The following is a 27,417-nucleotide window of genomic DNA, read 5'->3' on the forward strand; positions in this document are numbered from 1 at the left end:
AGAAGACCCGCCTCTCCCCTTATTCGATTGCACAATGGAAAGACGCAAATGACGTCGGGCACTTTTCACTCCCAGCACTCCTTCAAAAATGTGTTCTGCGGCAGGTGGCAAAAAACGCAAGGCGTTCACGTGCATAAACGGTGCGCAAAACACTTGCTGCCCATAGAAAATCATTCACAAAAAGGCACCTGCAACTGCCATAAACACATTTGGTTTGCCATAAACACAAATCCAAATAAAATTATTTTAGCTGCGTTTAAAAGCTTTGGTGTACACACCCCTCATACTGTAGTTGCTGACAGTCTGAGTTTTGCTCTGCCTTTGAACAGAATGTGTGATGATGTTGATACAGGAAGTACTGGAATAGTTCATCTGATATCAGTCAGTATATTGTCTTCATACAGCACAGTTTCACTTAAGTCTCAAATCATCAGCAGTTGGTTCAGTACAGAATCGACAGGATCCATGAATGAGACATTTTAACAAATCTGCTTTCAGCAAAGATTTTACACTGGTTACACCATTATCTCATTTCTGGTAAGATAATCTAAAACTCTTCTCTTTCTTAAAAAGAAGAAAATGTAAAAGTGCTGGTGATCTTTAACATTCTTGACCTGTTTGATGCTTGCGTAATGCTATAATTAAATATATGTTTGATTTGTACACGTGAATTACATTATGGGGTTTAATATATGATTTCATGAGTTCATTTAGGTGTGTGTTTCCCCAGAGGACTGATCTTATTTTAATGAAAAGATGAAGACGAAACAACAAATCATTATTTTCATTTGTTGTTTACAAGGTTTGTTTTTCTAAAACTTTTCAAAAAATGTGTTTGGTTTTACCAACAAAAGTATAAAAGTTTAGTGTGAGGCTAACTGTAAAAACATGGGAGTGACAAGAATGAAAGTGTGAATTCAAGTGCTAAATGTATGTTTGGTGTTTACACATATTAAAACTTTACAATAAACAATATTACAACTATATTAATTACAATAGATCAAATAAAAATGCACTTTATTATTTTATGTGATGTAGACATAATTTTTATGCTTTGTTTAATCTTTAAAAATGATCCTGTACTGCAGCTGAATGTTCAGTAAATCTATATAATATGTATTTATTAAAAAAATATATATTTTGTTGTAACATTGTGTGCGTGGGGGTGTGTGTATAAAGAAATAATGAAATAAAAAATGCCTGAAAAAGCTCAAATAATAAACAATCATCATGTTTGTATTGTAGGTGTTTGGTGTCAGTATTGGCCCATCAATCTGCCAGATAAGATTGAAGCTCTGAGAGGATCCTGTGTGACCATAAACTGCAGATTTACTATTGATAAAAACAAATATGACAAAGATCTCACTGACAGTGCTGCAGGAGTGTGGTATAAAACTGATAATAAAGACGACAAAAATATTGTGTTTAGGTCCGGTAGCTCCAATCTACCTTTTAAAGGAAACATAACTGGAAAATTAAAAGACAAGGACTGTACTACCATTTTTTATGACGTTACTTCAAATCACAAAGGCAGATTTTTCTTCAGGATTGAGGATGGACTTAAATGGAACTATGTACAAAAATCTGTTTCAATAGATGTGATCGGTGAGTAACGTGACTGAAAATTATTGTTAATTACAAACTGCAAACACGTACAGTGCAATAAAATCAGTTTTTGCCTATAAAATAAAAATGAATATCAGAATGATTAGCTGGAGTAATAAATGAAAATCTAAGAGAACAAAAGTTTCTTTGTGACCTTCTGCTGACACTGCAAATATATCTGTGTGCATTTCAGACTCTCCCCCCAAACCCACAGTGCAGATGTTTAAGGATCAGATGGAGGATAAGGTTCAGGAGGAGGTGTTAGAGGGGAGCTCTATGTGTCTGCGCTGCTCTGCTAAGATTCTCTGCTCCTCTTCTCCACCAACTCTCACATGGAGCTCCACTGACAGACTCCACCTCAATGAGAGCAGCAGACTACAGCTGGATCAACAGAAACAAACTGAGATCATCTCTGATCTGAACTTCACTGCTACTCACCTTCAACATGGAGTCACTTTCATCTGCACTATAACCTACCAGATACAACAGAGGAACACAACAGCACAGAGCAACATCACATTACGTGTTCAGTGTAAGAGTAAATCAATTTTATTATATTGACCATATGATTGTAAATTACCGTAGATTATACATAACGATGAATGAATTTGTTTTCTCCTCAGATGCTCCTATAAACACATCAGTGTCTGTGTTTCCATCCAACTCTGTACTGGAGGGCAGTTCAGTGACTTTGATCTGCAGCAGTGATGGAAATCCAGCAGTGTTCAACTACACCTGGTACAGAGAGAATGGAGGACAGCTGGAGGAGCTGCAGACTGGATATAATCTCACCTTCAATGTGACTGATCGTACACACACAGGACGCTACTACTGTCAAGCCAAAAACCAACATGGCGTCCATAACACATCAGTGTTGCTGGACATTCAGTGTGAGTATTAACTGTCTATTTTACTTCTATTTTCCAGCATGAATAAATTATGCAGCTGTGTTGATTTATATTTTGGGTTGAGGAGACATGACAGAAGGATTATTGCAAAAGTGAAGTAAACTGAAGTGGCAAATGTAGCCTGACGTTGTCACACTCAGAATTCTAGTCAGAATTTGAGTCTGATATTGCTACATTGGGCTGTGATTATGGGGTGTGTTTCAACCGAACCAGGGCAAAAAATGTCTCCGCACTCAGTTGGATAAACCTACAACCAATCAGAGCAACCGAGTGTTGAAATGGCATCTGTCCTTTTGCAGCCTGACCTGAACTGCTTATTTCGCTACAGTACAACGTTAACAGAGACTAACATTATGATTGTACTAAGTCTGAGTTAGCAAATGTACATCGACACCTGTTTACAGCATTTCTTTCATATCCTGACATTGTGAGTTAGTTACTTAGTCATACAGTCTGACTATCTCTAACCATTCGTAAGTTAGATGAACATCATCCATGGGCTTCGGAAAAGGAGCTGGCAACGACCGCTAGTTATATCCACGTTGTTGTGCTTGCCGAGTTGCTACGGCGTGATGCCCATTTCAGTTGCTTCTTTCAATTGGTCCTCCATGAGTGCGATCAAAGGTGAAACAACAATGACCACTGGGTTTTCATTGTGTCCCATCTTCTTAGCCACCATCGGAGCCAGCTGATAAATTAAACGTTTGCAGAATCCTTTAGGAGGGATGGCAAAAACATCTCTCCGATCAACAAATTCCTTGATCGTGTTTCTCTGTTCCTCTTTCAAAATCAATGCGCTATCGATATCTTCTAGAACAGACTCGATGGCAGAATCTTTACATCTCAATTCTCAAGTGGCAGCCGTCTTTGTTGTAAACGGATTCAACAAGCGCTTTTTGGTGACGTGGTTGATTAAGTTACTGTTGATCATCTGTCCATCTTCGTATAAAGCCCTCCCTGACAATTTGATTGGTTCAACCAGCTTTGGGTCGAGCATAGTTGTGCCACAACAGAGCTACACCAGACTGAATTTCCCGACTGAAATGTTGTGCACTGTAAAAAATAATTCAGTGGCTTTGTAAATATCACTAAAATAAATTATTTAAATAACTTGATAAAATCTCTTTATGTCACTTAATTGATTTTTTGAGTTAGACAAACCAAAATAAATGACTAAAAAATAAACATATATTTGTGTGTAAAATGTAAAGATATTATTTAGTTGTATACATCAAATAAAATAAGTATTTAACTAACAGATTATTTCTAATAGATATCCTTAATATTTGTTGTAAATTTGAATCAATATATTTGAGAATGTCTCACACTTATATATTTTAGCTTTCAAAACTATTATAATTGCTCATTTCAAGTTAACATAGGTATTTAACATCAACAAAAAATTAGTAAATTTCATGCATAACTTTAACTATGATTTATTCAATATTTTTGGTGAAACATTATTAGATTGTATTATTTGAGTAAATGTAGGCAAAAAAAAAAATTTAATCAGATGTAAATTTAAAAATCACAAAGCCAAGGGTTTTTTAATCAGCAGCAGAAGAAACAGCGCCTCTTGCAGGAAGACAAACAATCCCAAAACTCCTCAAAAATCCTGGTAAGTGTTGAGTTTATTAATATTTACACTTGTTTTTAATGAAATATTTGATGTGTCCTTGCGTAAACAACTTAAGGTGTATTTATCTGAATACTTTCGGAGCCATACCGTAAACTGGGTACAATAACAGCTTTCTGTGCCCATACTGCTAGATTAATCATTAATATTTTTATTTTACGTATTTGTTCAGGTCACCAAAGTGTTAATACAGCTGTGCTACTTGAAATGTGTTTAAAATAATAATTTCTGATCGTTTTATTACTGCATAATGTGGTTGTAGACAAACACGTGCAAATCTGTAGTGGGTGATAGTCAAGCGATCCGTAATCCGGTCCTCAGTTTCGCTCCACCCGGACCTATTTGAAGCAGAATAACACAAAAGAGCTTTACAGAGCTCACACGCTTATATACATTTATATTAATTATCTCTCGACTCCATATGCCTATGCTTTATTTTCCTTTTTTGTGTTAAGGGTCTCGCACACCGGTGGAGATTAGTGATGTTAGGTTCTTGAACGAATCGTTCTTTTGAGCCGGTTCTCAGGAAGTAACCGGTCGAGCCGGTTCGCAAATCGAACTGAATCGAACTTTAGTTTTTTTTTTTTCAAACAATTAGATGAGATTTACAATCAATCGAACTTTAGTTTTGGGCATAGGTTCCGGGTTGATGACGCAGGACGCACAGCCGAAATAGCACGTCGGACTCGTAAAGACCCGGACGAAGTTTGTCGATGATTGCCGAGGCGAGGATTGCCGACGATTCTGACGGATGAGTTGCTGACACTGCGTGTGAATCACCGAGGATTTGAACGAGCCTGATACGCGAAGTTTTTTGTTTGATTAGTTTCTTGATATTTTTCTTTTATTAGAAAGCTTTAGTTTTGATACGATTTATTTTGCATGCAAATCATTGTAGTTGTTTAAGAAAGACCAATGAGTTTAGCACACAAGTTTATTTATTATTACACAAATCCGCAATTGTGCATCAGGCTTGTCAAAACTGGTCAATTATATCTGGCATTTACTATTTATTTATTATTTATGATACGCGATTTAAACTGTGACCACAAACATTACTAACTTGTGAATGCAAGGCAATAAATCAGCTATGCCTTCACAAAAACAACTTTTTATTTAAATGTTTTAATGTGTTGACACAAACGACTTTATTTGAATGTTTCATTGATACAATAAATGCGTAGTAATGTAATTTCTTGATGACGTCAGGAACCGGTTTTTGAACCGGTTCAATGAACCGAACTGTCCGAAAAGAGCCGGTTCGCGAAAATGAATCGGACTTTGCATCAATAGTGGAGATGCGCTGCGTCTCGTAGGACAACTCACAGTTTCTGACACCACACCAGACGTTCGCATTAAATAGCGCGAGTTTAGTCAGACAAAGTTTACTTCCAGATATAAAATGTGCATTCGTAGCCTTTGTAAATCGTTACAGATTTGAGACAAAAGTAAGTGCCGCTCTGTGGCAGCGTCCAAAGTCACAGCGGACAGCCGTTTAAACAAAGTTATCTTTGTTGCAGGTGCTGGTGGTCCACCTGTCTGGGTTCAAGAGGTGTTTATTCTGCATGCTGTGAATTTGAGAGACCTCTCAGAGTTTATTCAGCTGATTGTTTTTGTAACATGTACAATGTTTGCCATTTTCAATAAAATAACAGATACAACTTGCTTTGTTTATCATTAATAATTGATGGTTCAGTATGAAATAAATTTATAACATTAAGTAAATAAAAATAATTTATTTTAGTGAAATAATATTCACAAAATTTTCAGCTACATCTAAGTAACATTTTTAATGATATCAACTCAATTTTTTAGTAGACTTCACTGGGATTTTGATTCCATCTACTCAATTTAATTTGTGATAGGAAATTAATGTAATTACTGAAATCTAATCGATTTCATAGCTTTCAAATTTACTCAATTTTTTTTTTGTGTAAAAATGCTTCACCAAAAATATTGAGTAGATCATAGTACAGTAATAGTTTTTACAGTGTGGGCGTGGGATAAGTTTGGCTGGCACCCAGGCTATGGGAAATGGTGTGTTAACTTCAACCTCTGTCCCACATGCTTACAGTTAATGCAGTGCATTGAGCCATTTTTTATAACAGAGCCACACAAAGTTTCTAGAAAAAATTCAGGCCTTTTTTTGTTTGGTGAATCCACATTCACTATATGATCACCATCACCAACTCCAAGTCACATTATTTGTCATTTTTCATCTTCTCTCACACAGACTTTTCAGGAGCATACAGTATGTAACCAAAAGAGCTGCAATTTTGAGCCTTATGTTTATTTAAATGTCTTAGATTCTTTCCGACTCTTTCAGCAAATCCTAAACAGTCTAGAGGAGACAATATAAGATATTGCAAATCCACACAGATTCCCGGACAGGGTTTAGATTAAGCCAGGACAAGGCTTTAGTTATATTAGGACATTTAAATTGTTAATAAATGTTATTAATACATTTACAAAAAAAATAAAACATCACTGCTGTGCATCTTGTGACAAAACAGTGGAACGGATATTTTTAAAGATGTCAGTGCAAGGTGTCAGGGTCTCAGTTCAGACAATTCAAGCATGCATTTTAGTCTGGGACTAGCCTTAAGCCATGTCCGGGAAACTGCCCCTTAAGTTTTGCTATGTCTCTTACATCATAGTTTGGTTAGACATTATTTACACATCAATATCATCATCATCAATAATGTAAGGAATAATCAACAAGGGGCTTTTGAATTATTTGGAAATAATGCACACCCAAGGTGGTAATGCGGCAGGAGTTATTCTGCTTATACCATGGTGTTCATTATCATAACTTACCTTTCAAAATGCTCCGTTGTTCCTCCTCTGGGTGTGGAAGCCTGCACTGCAGTCACTTCCCCTCATTGAGAGGAACGTGATCTCGTGTAATTTTCCCCCGAGGGGGTTGATGTATTCGAGTACAGGGTGGTGAGGACTCATAGCTATCCTCCCTCCGCAATGTAATGATTTAATAGAGGGTTTTCACGGCGCGTCATCAGAGCGGAAGACGCCATATTGGAGGCACTCCGCATTACAACAGAGCAGACACTGATGTATATGCCGAACGTCGTCAAGAAAATAGTTAATTATTGCCGTGTTTGAGATGGTACCAACAGTACATATTGAGAAAAACATTTGGATTATTATCGACTTCCAAAAGTTATTAAAAACCAGGGAAAGGAATGCAAGAAATTATCAGAGGAGCGGCGCTTGTGGTTGGTAAAGCTCGGGAAAAAGAGTAGTATTGTATTAGAAATATGATTGAAGTACATAAAGTATAAAACAATTATGCTTCTACTTGTTGTGCTTTATTTAAAGAGTATTTATTATGTACTTTAGTGTATGCACAAAATGTACTTAAACACAAATAAAATTTGCGCTGCAATGCCTTAATGCCAGTGTGCTTAATTGAATAGAAAATTTGTTATGAGCAATGATAAAATGAATATTTTAATAGTAAATGGTAAAAACAATTATTGCTTTTATTTTTTACTGTGCTTATTTTACAGTAAAGCACTTTGGTAGGACACTGGCTATTTTAAATTTGCTATATAAATAAAGCTGACATTGACATATGGGCTCTGCATGAAAACTAGGTAGTTCACTAACTTATATCGGGATATGCAACTGAAGGAAGAATCGCCGGGTCGTCACGGATCCTAGAAGAGGGAGCTCGTAGGGACCTGCACCGCCTATAAATTGTAATTTCTCGAAATATCGTGCCTTTTCTTGTGGTCCAAGTCCTTCCCTATATGCCTTTGCATCTTGGATGCGTTTTCTGTTGTTTAGACATGTCTACATTCACTTAAAGTATCCAAAGCGCATAATATTCCATTGTACTCCGTTCAGTTCTTTACACCGAGTGCCTCCACAATGGCCGCGCATCCGGGTTACCGCCCAGAACGTGACGTCGGTGAAAACCCTCTATCAAGCTCAGTATACGAGCTGCATGTGTCGAAGTTTAATCCGAATGGCCGGAAGAGCGTCCGCAAGTTAAGTTGCCAGAGCACTTCCAAAATGCTTAAACTCAGCCACACACCACTCGGGCTGTGTGTCGTTGTTTTGATGAGTCAAGACAATGATCGCGTTTCTCGCGGCTTAAGTCCTGCGTCCACTGAGGTGGTGTAACGTTAGTGTACTTTGACCGTGAAAGCTCTGCCTCGGGAGGGTTTGGAAGCACGCATTGCGGTCACTTCCAACCCGAACGGGAGCTCTATGCAATGTTTTACCTCTGAGGAGATATATGTTGTAAACACAGCCCTTCTCTTCACCGACCGGTTCAGATCCGCGTCCGCTAAGGCGGTGTGCATTTATCATTGCTATCGGGAGGGATTCGGGAGCCCGCATGTCGGTTTCTCCCGCCCCGATCGGTAGCCGGTGCTTTACTGTTTGACTGTGTCAGACGATGTTCGCGTGTCTGGCGGTTCGAGGCCCGCCTCGACCGGTCTATTAAATGAGAAGTTTATCGAGGTTATTTCTCGTAACTGCTAGTGTCACCAAGTGACGATCTGTGAGGGCGGAACCAAAGGTGTGTGAGATTGGTTCCGCTCGGACGACTGATGCGAGACACCGGAATTCCCGGGGTTTCCCCAAAAACACTAAATCAAGCCCGATAACATTCAGGTGAGAGCGATCGACACAGCGATCACTGATAGGCCGATAAGGAGAGAAGGTTGAGCATATAAAGACCTTTGAAGATGTCCGTTGGTGTTGTCGGTGGCACTTTGTGAATCTGCTGCTTGCGCTTGTTGCTACGGTGGAGATCGGCTGGGTTGACTCACTTTAATCCCTTAGGGAAGACGAGAAGTTGGAAACGTTGGAGTAAGGAAGTTATCGTGTGATTTGGATGTGGAAAAGAGAACGCGACGCTGTTGGATGCATGATTGGGGAATCGGTTGGACAACAAAGCGTGAGTAAACAATCGAAACAAACGCTCTGTGCTATTTAGAAGAGGAGTTACTGGTGTCTTTGTGGGGGTGTTGAAGGTTACCGGCCCTGCGGGGATTAAATGCGTAGGTGAGCCGAAGAGGTAACCAGGAGACACAGAGGGGCGTTGTTGAACATATTCATCTGTGAAATCTTTTCTCTCTTCCTGGCGTGTAGAACGCCCAACCCGCCTCTCGAGCAGCCAAGACCTAGGCGGCCAAGTCTTAACTTCACGTGGAGTGCGTGTGCAGAGTGCTGTGGTGAGTGTGACTTTTACCGTGTGTTTCACTAAGCTTGCTGTGTGTGTGCTGTATTGACAGTAACCGAAGCCGCCCGGGCCCCGTGCAGATTGTGCGAAGAAAATACCACGTTGAGGCCCGAGCCAGAGGAGTGAACCAAAGGCCTCAGTGTTGGAGTAACCTACCTGTGCAGTGTATTACTTACCTGTGTTTGCAGTAACGCCTCGGAGAGGATCGAACAGTGTTAGTAGTGAGAACCCATTACCCCTGTCCCCACGAATGCCTTGGAGTGAACCAAAGGCCCCAGTGTTGTGAGTAACCTACCTGTGCAGTGTATTACTTACCTGTGTTTGCAGTAACGCCTCGAAGAGGATCGAACAGTGTCAGTAGTGAGAACCCATTACCCGTCTCCACGAATGCTTTGGAGTGAACCAAAGGCCCCAGTGTTGTGAGTAACCTACCTGTGCAGTGTATTACTTACCTGTGTTTGCAGTAACGCCTCGAAGAGGACCGAACAGTGTCAGTAGTGAGAACCCATTACCCCTGTCTCCACGAATGCTTTGGAGTGAACCAAAAGGCCCCAGTGTTGTGAGTAACCTACCTGTGCAGTGTATTACTTACCTGTGTTTGCAGTAACGCCTCGAAGAGGACCGAACAGTGTCAGTAGTGAGAACCCATTACCCCTGTCTCCACGAATGCTTTGGAGTGAACCAAAGGCCCCAGTGTTGTGAGTAACCTACCTGTGCAGTGTATCACTTACCTGGGTTTGCAGCAACGCCTCGAAGAAGGCCAAGCAGTGTCAGTAGTGGGAAACCCTTCACCTCTGTCTCCACGAATGCTTTGGAGTAAACCAAAGGTCCCAGTGTTGTGAGTAACCTACCTGTGCAGTGTATTACTTACCTGTGTTTGCAGTAACGCCTCGAAGAGGACCAAGCAGTGTCAGTAGTGAGAACCCCTTTACCGCCGTCTCCACGAATGCTTTGAAGTGAACCAAAGGCCCCAGTGTTGTGAGTAACCTACCCGTGCAGTGTATCACTTACCTGTGTTTGCAGCAACGCCTCGAAGAAGGCCAAGCAGTGTCAGTAGTGAGAAACCCTTCACCTCTGTCTCCACGAATGCTTTGGAGTAAACCAAAGGCCCCAGTATTGTGAGTAACCTACCTGTGCAGTGTATCACTTACCTGTGTTTGCAGTAACGCCTCGAAGAGGACCAAGCAGTGTCAGTAATGGGAACCCTTTACCGCCGTCTCCACAAATGTTTTGGAGTGAACTAAAGGCCCCCGTGTTGTGAGTAGCCTACCTGTGCAGTGTATCACTTACCTGTGTTTGCAGCAACGCCTTGAAGGAAACCAAGCAGTGTCAGTGGTGAAAAAAACCCTTTATCTCTGTCTCCACGTATGCTTTGGAACGAACCAAAGGCCCAAGTGTTGTGAGTAACCTGTGTAGTACTGGATTATAATTCATCAACTTTAAGTTTATTCAGGAAGAGACACTGTAAAACAATTAAACCTCAGATGGTGTTGTTAACCCGATAAACTAAGTTTATTTATGAAAAGACACTGTAAAACAATTAAACCTTAGGGGGTGTTGGGAACCCAAATGTGACCCGTAGATGAAAGAGGTCTTCAGATATACAACTCTTTGATGTGTTAATCTATTCATCACAAAGGTTTTTGAACTGTTAGCCTTTTGGCTCACATCACTGAGTATCTGCTGAAATGTAATGTATACATATTATGGGGTTCTAAGATTGTGTTTTACATACATATTCATGTGTAATATTATTTTAAAGGTCATGGTGCGATGAGTAAAAAGGTCTCATTTCTATATATCTAAAATAAGATGGTTCAAGGGGTTAGATAGAAGATGCATTTCTTTAAGAGGTGGGGTTTTTGCCAGGACACCTCTGGCTATTTTGACCAGATGTTCTTTAGGAACATTTGGTGCAGGTCAAACTGGACTTTGTAGTTTTACGATGTCTTTGTCTCACGCTGTGTATAAAAGGTGGCCTGGCTAGATGTTCTGGGAGCCATTCTGTACTCAGAAGCTCCCACACTTTGTGTGTATTCAAACCTTATGGAAGAAATCTTTAACAAGAATCTTCCTAGACCACTTTGTGTGTCTTTAATTGCCAGGTATGCTTTGTATTTTGTGAAATGTTCATTTTTCTATGCTGATCTTTAAGTGAATGTTTTGATATATTTTTGATGGATTTGAATAACCAAATTATTGATTTAAGTGTAACCTGCCTGGCAAAATAAATTGTTAACATCTATTCATTTTAAACCTTGTCAAGTCTTTTATTATATTTTATAAATATACCGGAGGGGGGTAGATTAGGTATTACCTCGACTGAAAATATGACTGGAGTTAATTCCCACTTTTGTAGGTTGGAGGTTATAATGACTCAATCTCAATATAGATGGATCCTCATATTTTATAGTGTGTTTGGATAAACCTCTAACTTTAAGTTAAGAAGGAGAAATGCCTCTACACCCAGCTGTACGGAACTGCCTTAAGCACCTCCAGGAATACATTATATTCTCTATTTGAATGTAATTCATTCTAAATAATTAAGAGAACAAAAATATAATAATAATTATATAAATTGTTATCAGCATCAGAATAACATTGGTAACTAATAAATTGGAGTCAGATTATAATTTAACCACAGAGGTCAAAGAAACAAATTAAATAAATGGAATTACTCTTCTAGAAGCGCTACGGAGGGAAAGAACACGTGATACCTTCACCACGCCATTGGACTTCGACGTTGGGCCAATTGGGTGGCGTCTTACAGCTTGGTGATCCCGACGTGATGACGTATACCACAGGTGACGTAATTCTGGTGACGTGGTACACCCGAAAAAGTGACGTGGTACTTCAGGAAGCTTTCCAGCGCGACAATTCAACCATAACAGAGGATTCCATTCATCGCAAAATAGGAGGTTTAAACGTCTACTTTTCTATCTTCGGCTGTGTTGGTAAGTTGATCTTTTTTGCCTATTAGAAATGTTCAGGGTGAGCAAAAGTACACCCGTGTATGTTGTGGAATGAGACGGTAAACTCAGTGAAAGTCCGGAGAAATCCGGTGGGGCAAAAGAATTAAAACAACAACACCGCTGTCAGGGATATAATGTGGCAATGCAGATAAGAAAATAATACATTAACTCGCGCTTCGAATCAAACATCTTCTCCTGCGTTTACACTCAGAAGGAGTGAATATTACACGAGCTAATGACTAAATGTTATCGCGGTACATGACGAAAAGTCGTAAATTTGAGTCTAAAAGTGGAAATATTGCCGTGGCGATTATCTATTTGCTCGTCGAAACGATCTCGCAACTTTATCGGAAACCCGTAAAGTATTAACGAATAACGAATATCCAATTCGCTAATTGTAAGAATTAACAATTAAATAAAGGATGTTAGATAAATGTAAATTACAGTGCAATTTAATGTATTTGTATATGAGAAGTGAATTTGGGAAAGCAGATTGATATGGCAATAGCACAAATAAAGCAAAGGTTCATATTAATTCCTTTTTGAATCATTAAATGCTGCAAACATCAGTGTAGTAACTATACCTGATGAGTTAAGGAGATAAGTGTAATTATGTGAATGAAAGATAAATGTAAGTGTATAAATGATTGAAGGCAGCATTGTTGGAGTTAGAGGTTCAGTGTATGCAGAGTGGAACTAAATGTTGGATATTAAGCAAGTAGGGATTTAATAATGATTGTGAGTGAATCTCCTAAAGAACACTCAGGATTGGATAAATGTAGAATAAAAAAGTACATCTTAAAACTCCTAAATTATTGCAGGATTCCCTAATGTTGATATGAGGCAAATTAAGCTAAAGCTTTGACTGATGTAAAGAAAAATAATGATGAAACTGTTTTTACAATGGTCAATAAAACACATGTGATCTTATCTCACTGAGAAAGAATCACCACTGAGATTAAAAGGGCTTAACCCCCCTCTCAGAAAATATGTGCTCTTCTCCTTTTTTCAAGTGAGATGTTTAGCTAAGTTGTAACAAATAAAATGCATCATTATATTCTGTAAATCAATCAAAGTGAAATTTAATGTCATATCTAACATCATGATATACAGTACTGTGTAGTCAGCACTATTAAAAGTTATAGGCGTAATCCTTTCTTTATGATGACGTGTTAATTGTTAAATAAACAATGTAACCCAGTTTTCTGTAAATTGTCGAAGCTAAGTCTTTGTAGTTTCTCTATAAATCTGTAGAAATTGTTAAAGAACAATTTGATGCCCAATTGTTTAAGATAGTGAAATTCATAAAAATAAAGTGTATAGCATAATTCTGAAATCATCACAGGAATACAAAATTCCTGATTAAAGTGAATCAATGGAGCAAATAAAAGTCTTTTACACCTCTGTATGTATTTACCTAGAATAAAGTTAAAGCCTTTAAAATAGAAAACAGCATTTGTGCCTACTCTGCTTAAAATTCCTTTATTCCTTTTCCATATTCAAATTGAATAACATCTAAAGAACACTTAGTGAGATCTCAGCTAAAACATGAGACAATTGTGCCCAATTTCAAAAATTCCAACTGAGGAAAGAGTTGAGCCCCTCAGCATGTGATTGTGGTTCAAAACAACAGAGAGCTGTTGTTGTTAGTGGAGATGTTAATGTAGCTGATACCTTAGGGTCAATGTAGAGAAAAGTGTTCTTAATTTTGCAGATTTTAAAAAGTCCTACTAGAAGCCCTTGAGACCAGTTATAAAATTGTTATTTTAATAAATATTATTTTAAGATAATGTAATTTATATTGTAATCAAATTATGATATACATTATATTGTAATGGCCAGACAGGCCTCAGATGGTGAAAAGTGATAACACTACATGCATTTTAAACGTAAATGATTCAGACCCACCAAAAGACATTGAGAATATTTAGATTCAAATTTAATTGGTCAACTATCTAGTGCCAAACGGGGGTATGTGTATGTCTATGATTGTGTGTGCTTTTGCATGTTGCTTTGTTTTTTGCTTTGCAGGAACACTGAAAATTATGCCACAAGATAGCAGACCAAATAACCCTTTCCTTTACTGAGACACTTAGACTGCCAAAAATCCCCCAATTTAATCTGGTTCGTCAAACTATTTCAAACTTAATCTGGCCTCGGGAAATGAATTTGCAAAAAGTAATAATACAAATCTTCTTAACATGAAGAATTTACTGATGTCATTAACCCTGTTAGATTACTAATGCTACCATTGACAGCTTATTGGTTTTATCATCAGTGGAAACTAAAAATGATATCATGTCTTAATGCAAATTGGCCAACATTTTAGAAATGAATGTTTCTCTCTGTTATCTTAACATCTTTCCTTTCAGGTGGACCACTGTGACTCCTTAAGAGTCCAGATGCCAGAGGGGTGTCTGAGCCTAAATTCAGGCACAAACCTGAAATACAGGAGATGGGTGTGATAATGATGTAAGGGGTCCTACACATCTCACAGTAATAAACTACTATGGTAGTTAACTAGTTATATGACCTCCCGATGTAGCATCGGATTAAAATTGTGCAACACAAATTCTTATAGATTAGAATCCACCTGTCTCCCAGATTTGAACATATAGTGCACACATTTTCACCATTGAAACAACATAACACTGTTACCTGGTATAAGTTTTAAAACTATCCAGGCTTAAAACACCACACATATGTATGATAATTGATGGAGAAACCAATCACTAGAGTTTGTCATACATACAATAGCATCTCACACATAGGAGAGAAAATTAAAGGTCTACTCATGATTTTAATTTCATGGTAATATAAACTATTGGGTCAATTTTCTATTGAATTATGTGAAACATTTCAGGGTACATAGAACATATGTATGGTTATAGTCACACATCCATTGTTTTGTCTCTGATTGTACAAATACAGGTAAAATATAAACTATTAATTGATTACATAAGACCTATTTCAGATTAAAATAAGTAAGTGAAGAATGAAATGGCTAGCATGGCTGCAGACATGTCTAAACATTTCAAACTTTACAAAATGGTTATATTTGAAGTGCTGGCACTTCTAGAGATCAATCACATAAATCCCAATCAGACTCATAACCATTGAATGTGACTAAACCAACATATAGGTACAGAATTATTTGATAACATGCAAAGAATTGTTGACAATGGATAAATAAGAAATTCAGAAATTATTTGACTTAGGTTTAAGTTCTCTGGGTATGTTTTAAGTTACTTAATTGAAATCTTGGATCTACTTGGTTAACTTGCATTTAAAGGTTCTGAATAATTCTAGGATTATTAAAATTATAAATATATCATATTATATATACCTTAGTATAAATATCTGTATTTTTAGGGGTTCAAGCCCGTAGGGCTGAAACCCTATTGTATTTGTATGGATTTTTAGGGGTTCAAGCCCGAAGGGCTGAAACCCTATTGTATTTGTATGGATTTTTATTCTTTTTATTATTTTTCTTCTGCCGTAAAACGGATCGTGCAGACCAAACCGTAAGGCCTAGAGACTTGAGACTTGGCCAAATGGTAGGACCCAATTTGGGGAGAGGTTGATAGAGTTTCAACCCGATTGGCCTATAGGTGGCGCTATAGCGATAACAAACGCGTTGATGCTCATAACTCCCAGAATTCTTGTCCAAATGTCAAGTGTCTTATATCCCTGGATTCCTTGCGTCAAGACGAACAAAACGTATATCTCCGATTTCATTTCCGTCATGAAATTTTTTTCGCTATTTTCGATTTTGTCGAAAAAAATAAAAACGAACTAGTCCTAGGTTTTTTGTCCGATCGGAACCGTTCCAGTGCTGTAATATTCCTTGGAGTGTGAATATGAAAAGTTATCAAAAAAAAGTTGAACTTTATACTCGTCGTCGTCAAGCCACGCCCAAACGCCCCCAATGGGCGGAGCCTCTTGGACTTCAATGGCTGTAACTTGGGATTGGAAAGAGGTATCGAAACCAAATTTGGTACACATATACAGCGGACTATTCTGGGGTCACGTGCAAAAAATTGCATCGCTTGACCACTAGTTGGCGCTATAACACTACTTCAACTTTGAAGAGCTGTAACTAGAGAAATATGGGACCGATCAACTTGAGATTTGGCACGGGTGCTCTTGGTCTAGGGTACTATCTGTGTGGGAAAGGAATTTCGCGTAGCTCAAAAAACATGGCCGCCATCGGCCAATCAAGAAAAAGCAGCTATTGGGCAGGGTTAACGGAGGCCGATCGAAACGAAACGTGGTGGACCTGTTTGTCTCTTGGCCATGAAGGTCTGTGCAGAGTAAGAAAAAATTCGGCCTCCGGGAGGCGCTATCACGTTTTTTCAATGTTTAAGTGATTGTGTATTATGCAGTGTTTCAGATATCAACAAGATCTTTATATCATTTAATAGAGCTACATTTAATGAACAACTTTTCCTCAAGAAGCACTTGTCTCAGTCGAATCGTTTGTTAGATATTCATAATTTTCTCTTAAACCTACTTTTGCGAACTAGTCCTAGGTTTTTTGACCGATCTGAACCAATCCAGTGCTGGAATATTCCTTAGACACTGAATATCAATAATTATCAAAAAAAAGTTGAACTTTGCACTCGTCGTCGCAACACTACGGTCAAAAGTACGAAGAGGCGGGGCCACAAATACTTAAATTGCTATCATTTATGATAGGAATGAGATATCAACATGAAACTTGGTACACATATGTATAGACCCAAGCTGAGGTCACATGCAAAAAATTGCAGAGATTGTCCATTAGGTGGCGCTATAACTTAAGAACAAATAACCATAACTATAGCATATGTATATGACACATAAATATTTGTCTGACCTACTTGTTATTTTGCACATTACATCTACTTTCAGGTTCTTATAATGGTCTATGAGGATAATTATTTATCTTTGAAAACATGCCACTCAACAGCCAACCAGTATTAACCATGTACGAGTCAAGCCTAATGGTGTGTGATTACAACTAAACTCATGGGACTGTTGGTCTTATGTTTCCAAGTGTCTGTGAGGATTTTTAGTTCATCTTTCTGAAAATCTTTGCATCTAACACAATGTGTGCAAAGTAAACAGTTCTCTAGATCAGTGGTTCTCAACACACCTGCTTCACATAATCAGCACAATAGTAGAGATCTCTATTAACTAAACTGATTGTGTCAGATGAGAGAAACATACAAAATGTGCAGAGCAGTGGTTCTCCAGAAACGGAGTAGAGAACCACTGCTCTATATGTTTATGTTTATATGAAAAAACTATTTTGTGAACTAATACTTGGTTTTTCACTCAACACCACTAAAGCCAATGCAATACAATTTCCTGTAGTCTGTGAGCAAATATGAATGCCAAATTGTTATCACCAATTGTACGTCTTATTCCTTTAGTTGTTTAGCTTTGAATTACAAAAACAACTTTTCAAAACTACTAGAATTTTTTCAGTCAACAACAATAAAATCAGCGCAGTACATTTTTCTGTCCTCTGTGTGTAAAGGTATATCAAATACAAAATGTAATGAATTTGAATACCTGCTTTTGTAAGCATAGATTTCATGTGATGTCACACATTGGTGTAGGTGCCATTTGTACGACTGAATTGCAGCATGTGTGTTTAAAGGAACTCATAAAGATATGGATTAAAGTTTTTCATTATCTCCATTTATTTACATCAGTAGCATTAGGATTCTATTCTACCTTCCATGACATAAACGTGTCCTGACATGATGTATAATACAAAGTTGTTACATTTTTATATGTTATTTTTCAAATATTGCACCAAAAACTTCATGTGATAATGCAATTGGTTATTATTCACATAAATGACCTGCTAGAACCCGACTAAAAAGCAGCACTTTATGAAAGTAACACAGACAAATGCTCACCAGCAAATCTGCTGCAAATCTACTAAATAACATGACATTTGTTATTGACATAATTTGATATTGAAAACATATCTGGATCAGTTATTTATTGGCCCAGCCTAAAATCACATGAAAATAATTGCAGAGCTATACCACTATTTGACAATTTAACATGACAGAGCCTAAAAATGTTTCTATTAAAATATGTAACTTTGCTTTATTGTTTCCAAATCCATAAATTAGTATTCTCTTACAATAACACAATAAAAGGATTATATGAAAAATATATACTCTCTGTGTGAAACACAGACCCTCATTAATATACTTAAGAGCATGCTTATCAGGATTTGAGTTAAAAATGTGTCTACCTTTATTTACTTTTAAATATTCAATACTAATTTTATGTTAAATTAATTGTAAAAGGAAAACAATAATTTTAGCCAACAGATGGCAGAAGGTCATCTTCTGCCATCTGCTGGCTAAAACTATTATTTATTATTTAAAATGTATACTCAATGAAATTGTGTTCACAGGTTTCATCAATGGATGCATGATTTAACTTTATGAAGTCAGTATTATTATGTTAAAATAACATTTCGTCAATCATTCTGACGGTATCCGTTTTAACAGTCATGTGACATTCGAACATAGGATAAACATTTAAATAGGTTGATGAACTCTTAAAGGACACCAAGCATATGGAGATTGGTCATTTATTTCAAAGTCTTATTTCCTAACCCTGCCATTTCTGCTTCTGTGTGTAAATGCATGTATGTGTTTTAGCTTATTCTTCATCATTGCTGTGTTATAGATTAGCCATATGAGACCTATATCTCTATATCAGAACATCGTAGAGAAATTGTGGTGGGCTGTTTTGTCTCATGTTAACAATTTTTGAAACATTTTGTGTGACAAATCTTGCAACAGCATGCACCACATAATTTTCTCTTCAGAAAATTTACCTAATTGGTAACATGTTAGTATTTCATATTCTAAGTATATTTGATAACAATGCAGCAAATCTAAACAGGCATGCCCTTAAAGGTCTTAAAGGTTCATATAATGAGATTTTTTAAAGATGTAAAATAAATTGTTTGTGTACCCAGAGTGTGTATGTGAAGTGTTATCTCAAAATACTCCACAGATCATTTATTATAGCATGTTAAAATTGACACTTTGTAGGCCTGAGCAAAATTGTGCAGTTTTTGGGTGTTTCCTTTAAAATGCAAATGAGTGGATGAAATGCAAACACTGATCACAATGATGGTGGTTTGTTGTAATTGAAATTCAATTGTGCTCTCGATTATTTTATTTTTTATCTTTTTCATGTTTTCTAGGTTGATATAAGCACTGGGGACCCAATTATAGCACTTACACTTGGAAAAAGTCAGATTTTCACGCTATGACCCCTTTAAGGTCCCAGATCGCTTGAACCCCGCTAATCGCTGCTTGCAGCTATATTTATTATTCTTTTTATTATTTTTCTTCTGCCGTAAAACGGATCGTGCAGACCAAACCGTAAGGCCTAGAGACTTGAGACTTGGCCAAATGGTAGGTCTCATTCGTGCGCGAAGATGACAGAGTGTCACCCCAATCGGCCTATGGGTGGCGCTATAGCGATAACAAACGCGTTGATGCTCATAACTCCCACAAATCTTGTCCAAATGTCAAGTGTCTTATATCCCTGGATTCCTTGCGTCAAGACGAACAAAACGTATATCTCCGATTTCATTTCCGTCATGAAATTTTTTTCGCTATTTTCGATTTTGTCGAAAAAAATAAAAACGAACTAGTCCTAGGTTTTTTGTCCGATCGGAACCGTTCCAGTGCTGTAATATTCCTTGGAGTGTGAATATGAAAAGTTATCAAAAAAAAGTTGAACTTTATACTCGTCGTCGTCAAGCCACGCCCAAACGCCCCCAATGGGCGGAGCCTCTTGGACTTCAATGGCTGTAAATTGGGATTGGAAAGAGGTATCGAAACCAAATTTGGTACACATATACAGCGGACTATTCTGGGGTCACGTGCAAAAAATTGCATCGCTTGACCACTAGTTGGCGCTATAACACTACTTCAACTTTGAAGAGCTGTAACTAGAGAAATATGGGACCGATCAACTTGAGATTTGGCACGGGTGCTCTTGGTCTAGGGTACTATCTGTGTGGGAAAGGAATTTCGCGTAGCTCAAAAAACATGGCCGCCATCGGCCAATCAAGAAAAAGCAGCTATTGGGCAGGGTTAACGGAGGCCGATCGAAACGAAACGTGGTGGACCTGTTTGTCTCTTGGCCATGAAGGTCTGTGCAGAGTAAGAAAAAATTCGGCCTCCGGGAGGCGCTATCACGTTTTTTCAATGTTTAAGTGATTGTGTATTATGCAGTGTTTCAGATATCAACAAGATCTTTATATCATTTAATAGAGCTACATTTAATGAACAACTTTTCCTCAAGAAGCACTTGTCTCAGTCGAATCGTTTGTTAGATATTCATAATTTTCTCTTAAACCTACTTTTGCGAACTAGTCCTAGGTTTTTTGACCGATCTGAACCAATCCAGTGCTGGAATATTCCTTAGACACTGAATATCAATAATTATCAAAAAAAAGTTGAACTTTGCACTCGTCGTCGCAACACTACGGTCAAAAGTACGAAGAGGCGGGGCCACAAATACTTAAATTGCTATCATTTATGATAGGAATGAGATATCAACATGAAACTTGGTACACATATGTATAGACCCAAGCTGAGGTCACATGCAAAAAATTGCAGAGATTGTCCATTAGGTGGCGCTATAACTTAAGAACAAATAACCATAACTATAGCATATGTATATGACACATAAATATTTGTCTGACCTACTTGTTATTTTGCACATTACATCTACTTTCAGGTTCTTATAATGGTCTATGAGGATAATTATTTATCTTTGAAAACATGCCACTCAACAGCCAACCAGTATTAACCATGTACGAGTCAAGCCTAATGGTGTGTGATTACAACTAAACTCATGGGACTGTTGGTCTTATGTTTCCAAGTGTCTGTGAGGATTTTTAGTTCATCTTTCTGAAAATCTTTGCATCTAACACAATGTGTGCAAAGTAAACAGTTCTCTAGATCAGTGGTTCTCAACACACCTGCTTCACATAATCAGCACAATAGTAGAGATCTCTATTAACTAAACTGATTGTGTCAGATGAGAGAAACATACAAAATGTGCAGAGCAGTGGTTCTCCAGAAACGGAGTAGAGAACCACTGCTCTATATGTTTATGTTTATATGAAAAAACTATTTTGTGAACTAATACTTGATTTTTCACTCAACACCACTAAAGCCAATGCAATACAATTTCCTGTAGTCTGTGAGCAAATATGAATGCCAAATTGTTATCACCAATTGTACGTCTTATTCCTTTAGTTGTTTAGCTTTGAATTACAAAAACAACTTTTCAAAACTACTAGAATTTTTTCAGTCAACAACAATAAAATCAGCGCAGTACATTTTTCTGTCCTCTGTGTGTAAAGGTATATCAAATACAAAATGTAATGAATTTGAATACCTGCTTTTGTAAGCATAGATTTCATGTGATGTCACACATTGGTGTAGGTGCCATTTGTACGACTGAATTGCAGCATGTGTGTTTAAAGGAACTCATAAAGATATGGATTAAAGTTTTTCATTATCTCCATTTATTTACATCAGTAGCATTAGGATTCTATTCTACCTTCCATGACATAAACGTGTCCTGACATGATGTATAATACAAAGTTGTTACATTTTTATATGTTATTTTTCAAATATTGCACCAAAAACTTCATGTGATAATGCAATTGGTTATTATTCACATAAATGACCTGCTAGAACCCAACTAAAAAGCAGCACTTTATGAAAGTAACACAGACAAATGCTCACCAGCAAATCTGCTGCAAATCTACTAAATAACATGACATTTGTTATTGACATAATTTGATATTGAAAACATATCTGGATCAGTTATTTATTGGCCCAGCCTAAAATCACATGAAAATAATTGCAGAGCTATACCACTATTTGACAATTTAACATGACAGAGCCTAAAAATGTTTCTATTAAAATATGTAACTTTGCTTTATTGTTTCCAAATCCATAAATTAGTATTCTCTTACAATAACACAATAAAAGGATTATATGAAAAATATATACTCTCTGTGTGAAACACAGACCCTCATTAATATACTTAAGAGCATGCTTATCAGGATTTGAGTTAAAAATGTGTCTACCTTTATTTACTTTTAAATATTCAATACTAATTTTATGTTAAATTAATTGTAAAAGGAAAACAATAATTTTAGCCAACAGATGGCAGAAGGTCATCTTCTGCCATCTGCTGGCTAAAATTATTATTTATTATTTAAAATGTATACTCAATGAAATTGTGTTCACAGGTTTCATCAATGGATGCATGATTTAACTTTATGAAGTCAGTATTATTATGTTAAAATAACATTTCGTCAATCATTCTGACGGTATCCGTTTTAACAGTCATGTGACATTCGAACATAGGATAAACATTTAAATAGGTTGATGAACTCTTAAAGGACACCAAGCATATGGAGATTGGTCATTTATTTCAAAGTCTTATTTCCTAACCCTGCCATTTCTGCTTCTGTGTGTAAATGCATGTATGTGTTTTAGCTTATTCTTCATCATTGCTGTGTTATAGATTAGCCATATGAGACCTATATCTCTATATCAGAACATCGTAGAGAAATTGTGGTGGGCTGTTTTGTCTCATGTTAACAATTTTTGAAACATTTTGTGTGACAAATCTTGCAACAGCATGCACCACATAATTTTCTCTTCAGAAAATTTACCTAATTGGTAACATGTTAGTATTTCATATTCTAAGTATATTTGATAACAATGCAGCAAATCTAAACAGGCATGCCCTTAAAGGTCTTAAAGGTTCATATAATGAGATTTTTTAAAGATGTAAAATAAATTGTTTGTGTACCCAGAGTGTGTATGTGAAGTGTTATCTCAAAATATTCCACAGATCATTTATTATAGCATGTTAAAATTGACACTTTGTAGGCCTGAGCAAAATTGTGCAGTTTTTGGGTGTTTCCTTTAAAATGCAAATGAGTGGATGAAATGCAAACACTGATCACAATGATGGTGGTTTGTTGTAATTGAAATTCAATTGTGCTCTCGATTATTTTATTTTTTATCTTTTTCATGTTTTCTAGGTTGATATAAGCACTGGGGACCCAATTATAGCACTTACACTTGGAAAAAGTCAGATTTTCACGCTATGACCCCTTTAAGGTCCCAGATCGCTTGAACCCCGCTAATCGCTGCTTGCAGCTATATTATATACATATAATTGCATGTATTTGTATTATATTTGAATGGTATTGTTATTAAATGTTTTAATGATGTATACCACTGGTAAATATGCCAGTTAAATTCAATTTTGCCACTCTTCCTTTAAAATACACAGATTATATCAAAATTCCACTCTATACAAGAGATGCATAATAGAGAAGAAATTGGTATTTAAATGGGATCATCTTATGGGAAATTACTTTGAAAAGAGAAATAAGACCTTTTTACAATTCGCACCTACTATTATGAAACTTCTAATAATGTCATTTGTTTTTGTAATCTTTGACAACCATTTTCTTCCAATGAAAGTCAAGTTCTTCAGTGTTCAGCCATTGCATGATCATGTGTATGATGTTCTTCAGATGTCCCACATACAGTGGTGCATTGTCAGTGTGAGGAATTCCTTCACCTATGGAGGTCTGACTATTCTACAAAAAATACCTTCTGCCAATAGGTAACAGAGGACTTTTCAAAATGTCAGATAAATATCCAGGGAAGGATCCCGCTAGACACACGTCTCTCCGTGGTGGGGAGACACTTTCAACGAACACAGCACACAGTCATTGACTGACACCATGAATTTGGTGCAACAGACGATTCTACAGACTGTGTATCATCTCAACCAGGCTAAGGTAGAAACAAACCTGGCCAAAGGAACAGCAAAGATTTTGTCAAGTTTCATCTATTCGCTTTGCACAGTATGTATACACTTGGTGGGACTGGATGTTTCGTGGGTGTGTGATTGGCAGTGGACTTGTGTTTATGTTCTCTTTGCTTCAATGCTGGTATTTCAGATCGACAATTTGCTCTTTATGGACATCTGCCAATGCTGCTATCACCCTAAGTCCCCTACAAGTGCCCGCCATACAGAGACTGTTACAATAATTAAAAACGCATGAGGAGTTGAATGACCAGTAAATGGCCCCTAGGGACGATTCTGAGATTGCCCCAAAAGGGCCAGGGAAGGACTGTAGTACTGGATTATAATTCATCAACTTTAAGTTTATTCAGGAAGAGACACTGTAAAACAATTAAACCTCAGATGGTGTTGTTAACCCGATAAACTAAGTTTATTTATGAAAAGACACTGTAAAACAATTAAACCTTAGGGGGTGTTGGGAACCCAAATGTGACCCGTAGATGAAAGAGGTCTTCAGATATACAACTCTTTGATGTGTTAATCTATTCATCACAAAGGTTTTTGAACTGTTAGCCTTTTGGCTCACATCACTGAGTATCTGCTGAAATGTAATGTATACATATTATGGGGTTCTAAGATTGTGTTTTACATACATATTCATGTGTAATATTATTTTAAAGGTCATGGTGCGATGAGTAAAAAGGTCTCATTTCTATATATCTAAAATAAGATGGTTCAAGGGGTTAGATAGAAGATGCATTTCTTTAAGAGGTGGGGTTTTTGCCAGGACACCTCTGGCTATTTTGACCAGATGTTCTTTAGGAACATTTGGTGCAGGTCAAACTGGACTTTGTAGTTTTACGATGTCTTTGTCTCACGCTGTGTATAAAAGGTGGCCTGGCTAGATGTTCTGGGAGCCATTCTGTACTCAGAAGCTCCCACACTTTGTGTGTATTCAAACCTTATGGAAGAAATCTTTAACAAGAATCTTCCTAGACCACTTTGTGTGTCTTTAATTGCCAGGTATGCTTTGTATTTTGTGAAATGTTCATTTTTCTATGCTGATCTTTAAGTGAATGTTTTGATATATTTTTGATGGATTTGAATAACCAAATTATTGATTTAAGTGTAACCTGCCTGGCAAAATAAATTGTTAACATCTATTCATTTTAAACCTTGTCAAGTCTTTTATTATATTTTATAAATATACCGGAGGGGGGTAGATTAGGAATTACCTCGACTGAAAATATGACTGGAGTTAATTCCCACTTTTGTAGGTTGGAGGTTATAATGACTCAATCTCAATATAGATGGATCCTCATATTTTATAGTGTGTTTGGATAAACCTCTAACTTTAAGTTAAGAAGGAGAAATGCCTCTACACCCAGCTGTACGGAACTGCCTTAAGCACCTCCAGGAATACATTATATTCTCTATTTGAATGTAATTCATTCTAAATAATTAAGAGAACAAAAATATAATAATAATTATATAAATTGTTATCAGCATCAGAATAACATTGGTAACTAATAAATTGGAGTCAGATTATAATTTAACCACAGAGGTCAAAGAAACAAATTAAATAAATGGAATTACTCTTCTAGAAGCGCTACGGAGGGAAAGAACACGTGATACCTTCACCACGCCATTGGACTTCGACGTTGGGCCAATTGGGTGGCGTCTTACACCTGCCTGTACAGAGGGTAACTTACCTGTGTCTGCAGCCACGCCTTGTGGTGGATCCCCTGCGTCCAGTGAGGTCGAGACGGAGTGACCTGAGGGCAAGAGAGAGACAGAAACAACAGTCAGATAAGTTGTGACTCGGTGCTGGACCAACATTAATTGTACTTTCCTTGTTTTGCCTCCAGGAGGAAGCGGAGGGCGCCACGAGCTCAAGAGAAACAAGGAAGAAGACCCTTGGCCCCCATCCCCTGGTCCAACTCGCCCTGGAGGCGAGAAGTAGATTGTTTTTAAACTGCCCTTCCCCTTTTTCCCCCTTCCTTTTAAATATTTAATAAAGATTCCTTTTAATTGTAGTATACTCGTCTGTCTGGTCATTGGGGTGGTCTTAAGAACCTCCTCGAGGTGGAAAGTAGAGAGGGGCGTGGCCTGGTAGCTAGCTTGGGTCTGCCCCGGCCGTGACACTAGTTTTAATATGTATGAACCAGCATATATATAATATATATATATATATATATATATATATATATATATATATATATATATCAGGGCTCGAAATTGCGACTATTTTGGTCGCATATGCGACCGAAATTTAATCTGTGCGACCTTAAAATATTTTTGGGAGCATTTGTGCGACTGCCCATTTTGTTGTGGTGCGACTTGATTTAAATTGTGATGCTGCGTGCTGCTGTCCCAGGTTCAGCGTTCTCTCCAACATTACATAACCAATCAAATTTCACCATTAAGTTCTTGCGTTTAATGAAGACCGCAGATTGGCTAATATGAGCGTCAGTCATTCCTTGTTGCCGTGCTACGTTGGTACGTGAAGCGCGAAAATGAAAGAGGTGAAAGAGGAACCGCGAGCATGACGAGAACAAGCCGATTACAGCCAATGTTACTACTGTAATTAATGACGACGATCCGGATTCAAATGCGACTCCACCCTTAAGACTTGACGTTAAACCTTTCGGAGAGAGTGGCTTAAAGATTTCGAGTATCTCCGCTATGAAAATGGCTCGATGTTACTGTGTTTACTGTAAATCCTGTGAAACGGCGTTGGTGGCGGAATCAAAACATTTTAAGCGCCAGACCTTACTTAAAAATGGCGAAAGTGCCAAAAACACAAGTGTCATGACAAATGTGTTCATTATTGATGGAGACACCGACCTGTCTGTCAAAGAGTGTTTGATAGTGTATGTGCGCATGCGCTGGTGAATGGACATCCGACAAACATCCTTGTGGTCCATGTTGATGTGGAACACGACAATGTTGATGGTATGTTTTTATAGTATTTTTTAAAACATTGCCTATTTAGTAGTAATAGCATCCTGGTAGTGCAGTTATCAATACCAATATATATATATATTAGCCTTCTACTGTATATTAAGGTCACTTTTGTAATGTCCCAATTAATTAATCAGTGTTTTACGTGTTTGCTAGATTTTTTATTGTAATCTTAATAATTTTAACTGTAATTGTTCAATTATTATTGCCATACTATTTCAACATCAT

General features: G+C 37.3%; 1 protein-coding gene across 1 annotated transcript in view; it reads left to right on the forward strand.

The window, feature by feature from the left end:
* Positions 1 to 391: 391 nt before the first annotated feature.
* The window catches only part of LOC135750514 (sialic acid-binding Ig-like lectin 13), a 51,587-nt gene continuing 24,561 nt past the window's right edge, over positions 392 to 27,417 (forward strand). Inside the window, exons 1-4 of the mRNA XM_073814082.1 lie at positions 392 to 537; positions 731 to 802; positions 1,246 to 1,605; positions 1,799 to 2,137. Coding sequence (XP_073670183.1) covers positions 757 to 802; positions 1,246 to 1,605; positions 1,799 to 2,137 — 745 coding nt within the window. The 5' untranslated portion in view covers positions 392 to 537; positions 731 to 756. The remainder of the gene's footprint in view (positions 538 to 730; positions 803 to 1,245; positions 1,606 to 1,798; positions 2,138 to 27,417) is intronic.

The sequence above is a fragment of the Paramisgurnus dabryanus genome, chromosome 1, assembly GCF_030506205.2.
Source record: "Paramisgurnus dabryanus chromosome 1, PD_genome_1.1, whole genome shotgun sequence".
Classification (NCBI taxonomy): domain Eukaryota; kingdom Metazoa; phylum Chordata; class Actinopteri; order Cypriniformes; family Cobitidae; genus Paramisgurnus; species Paramisgurnus dabryanus.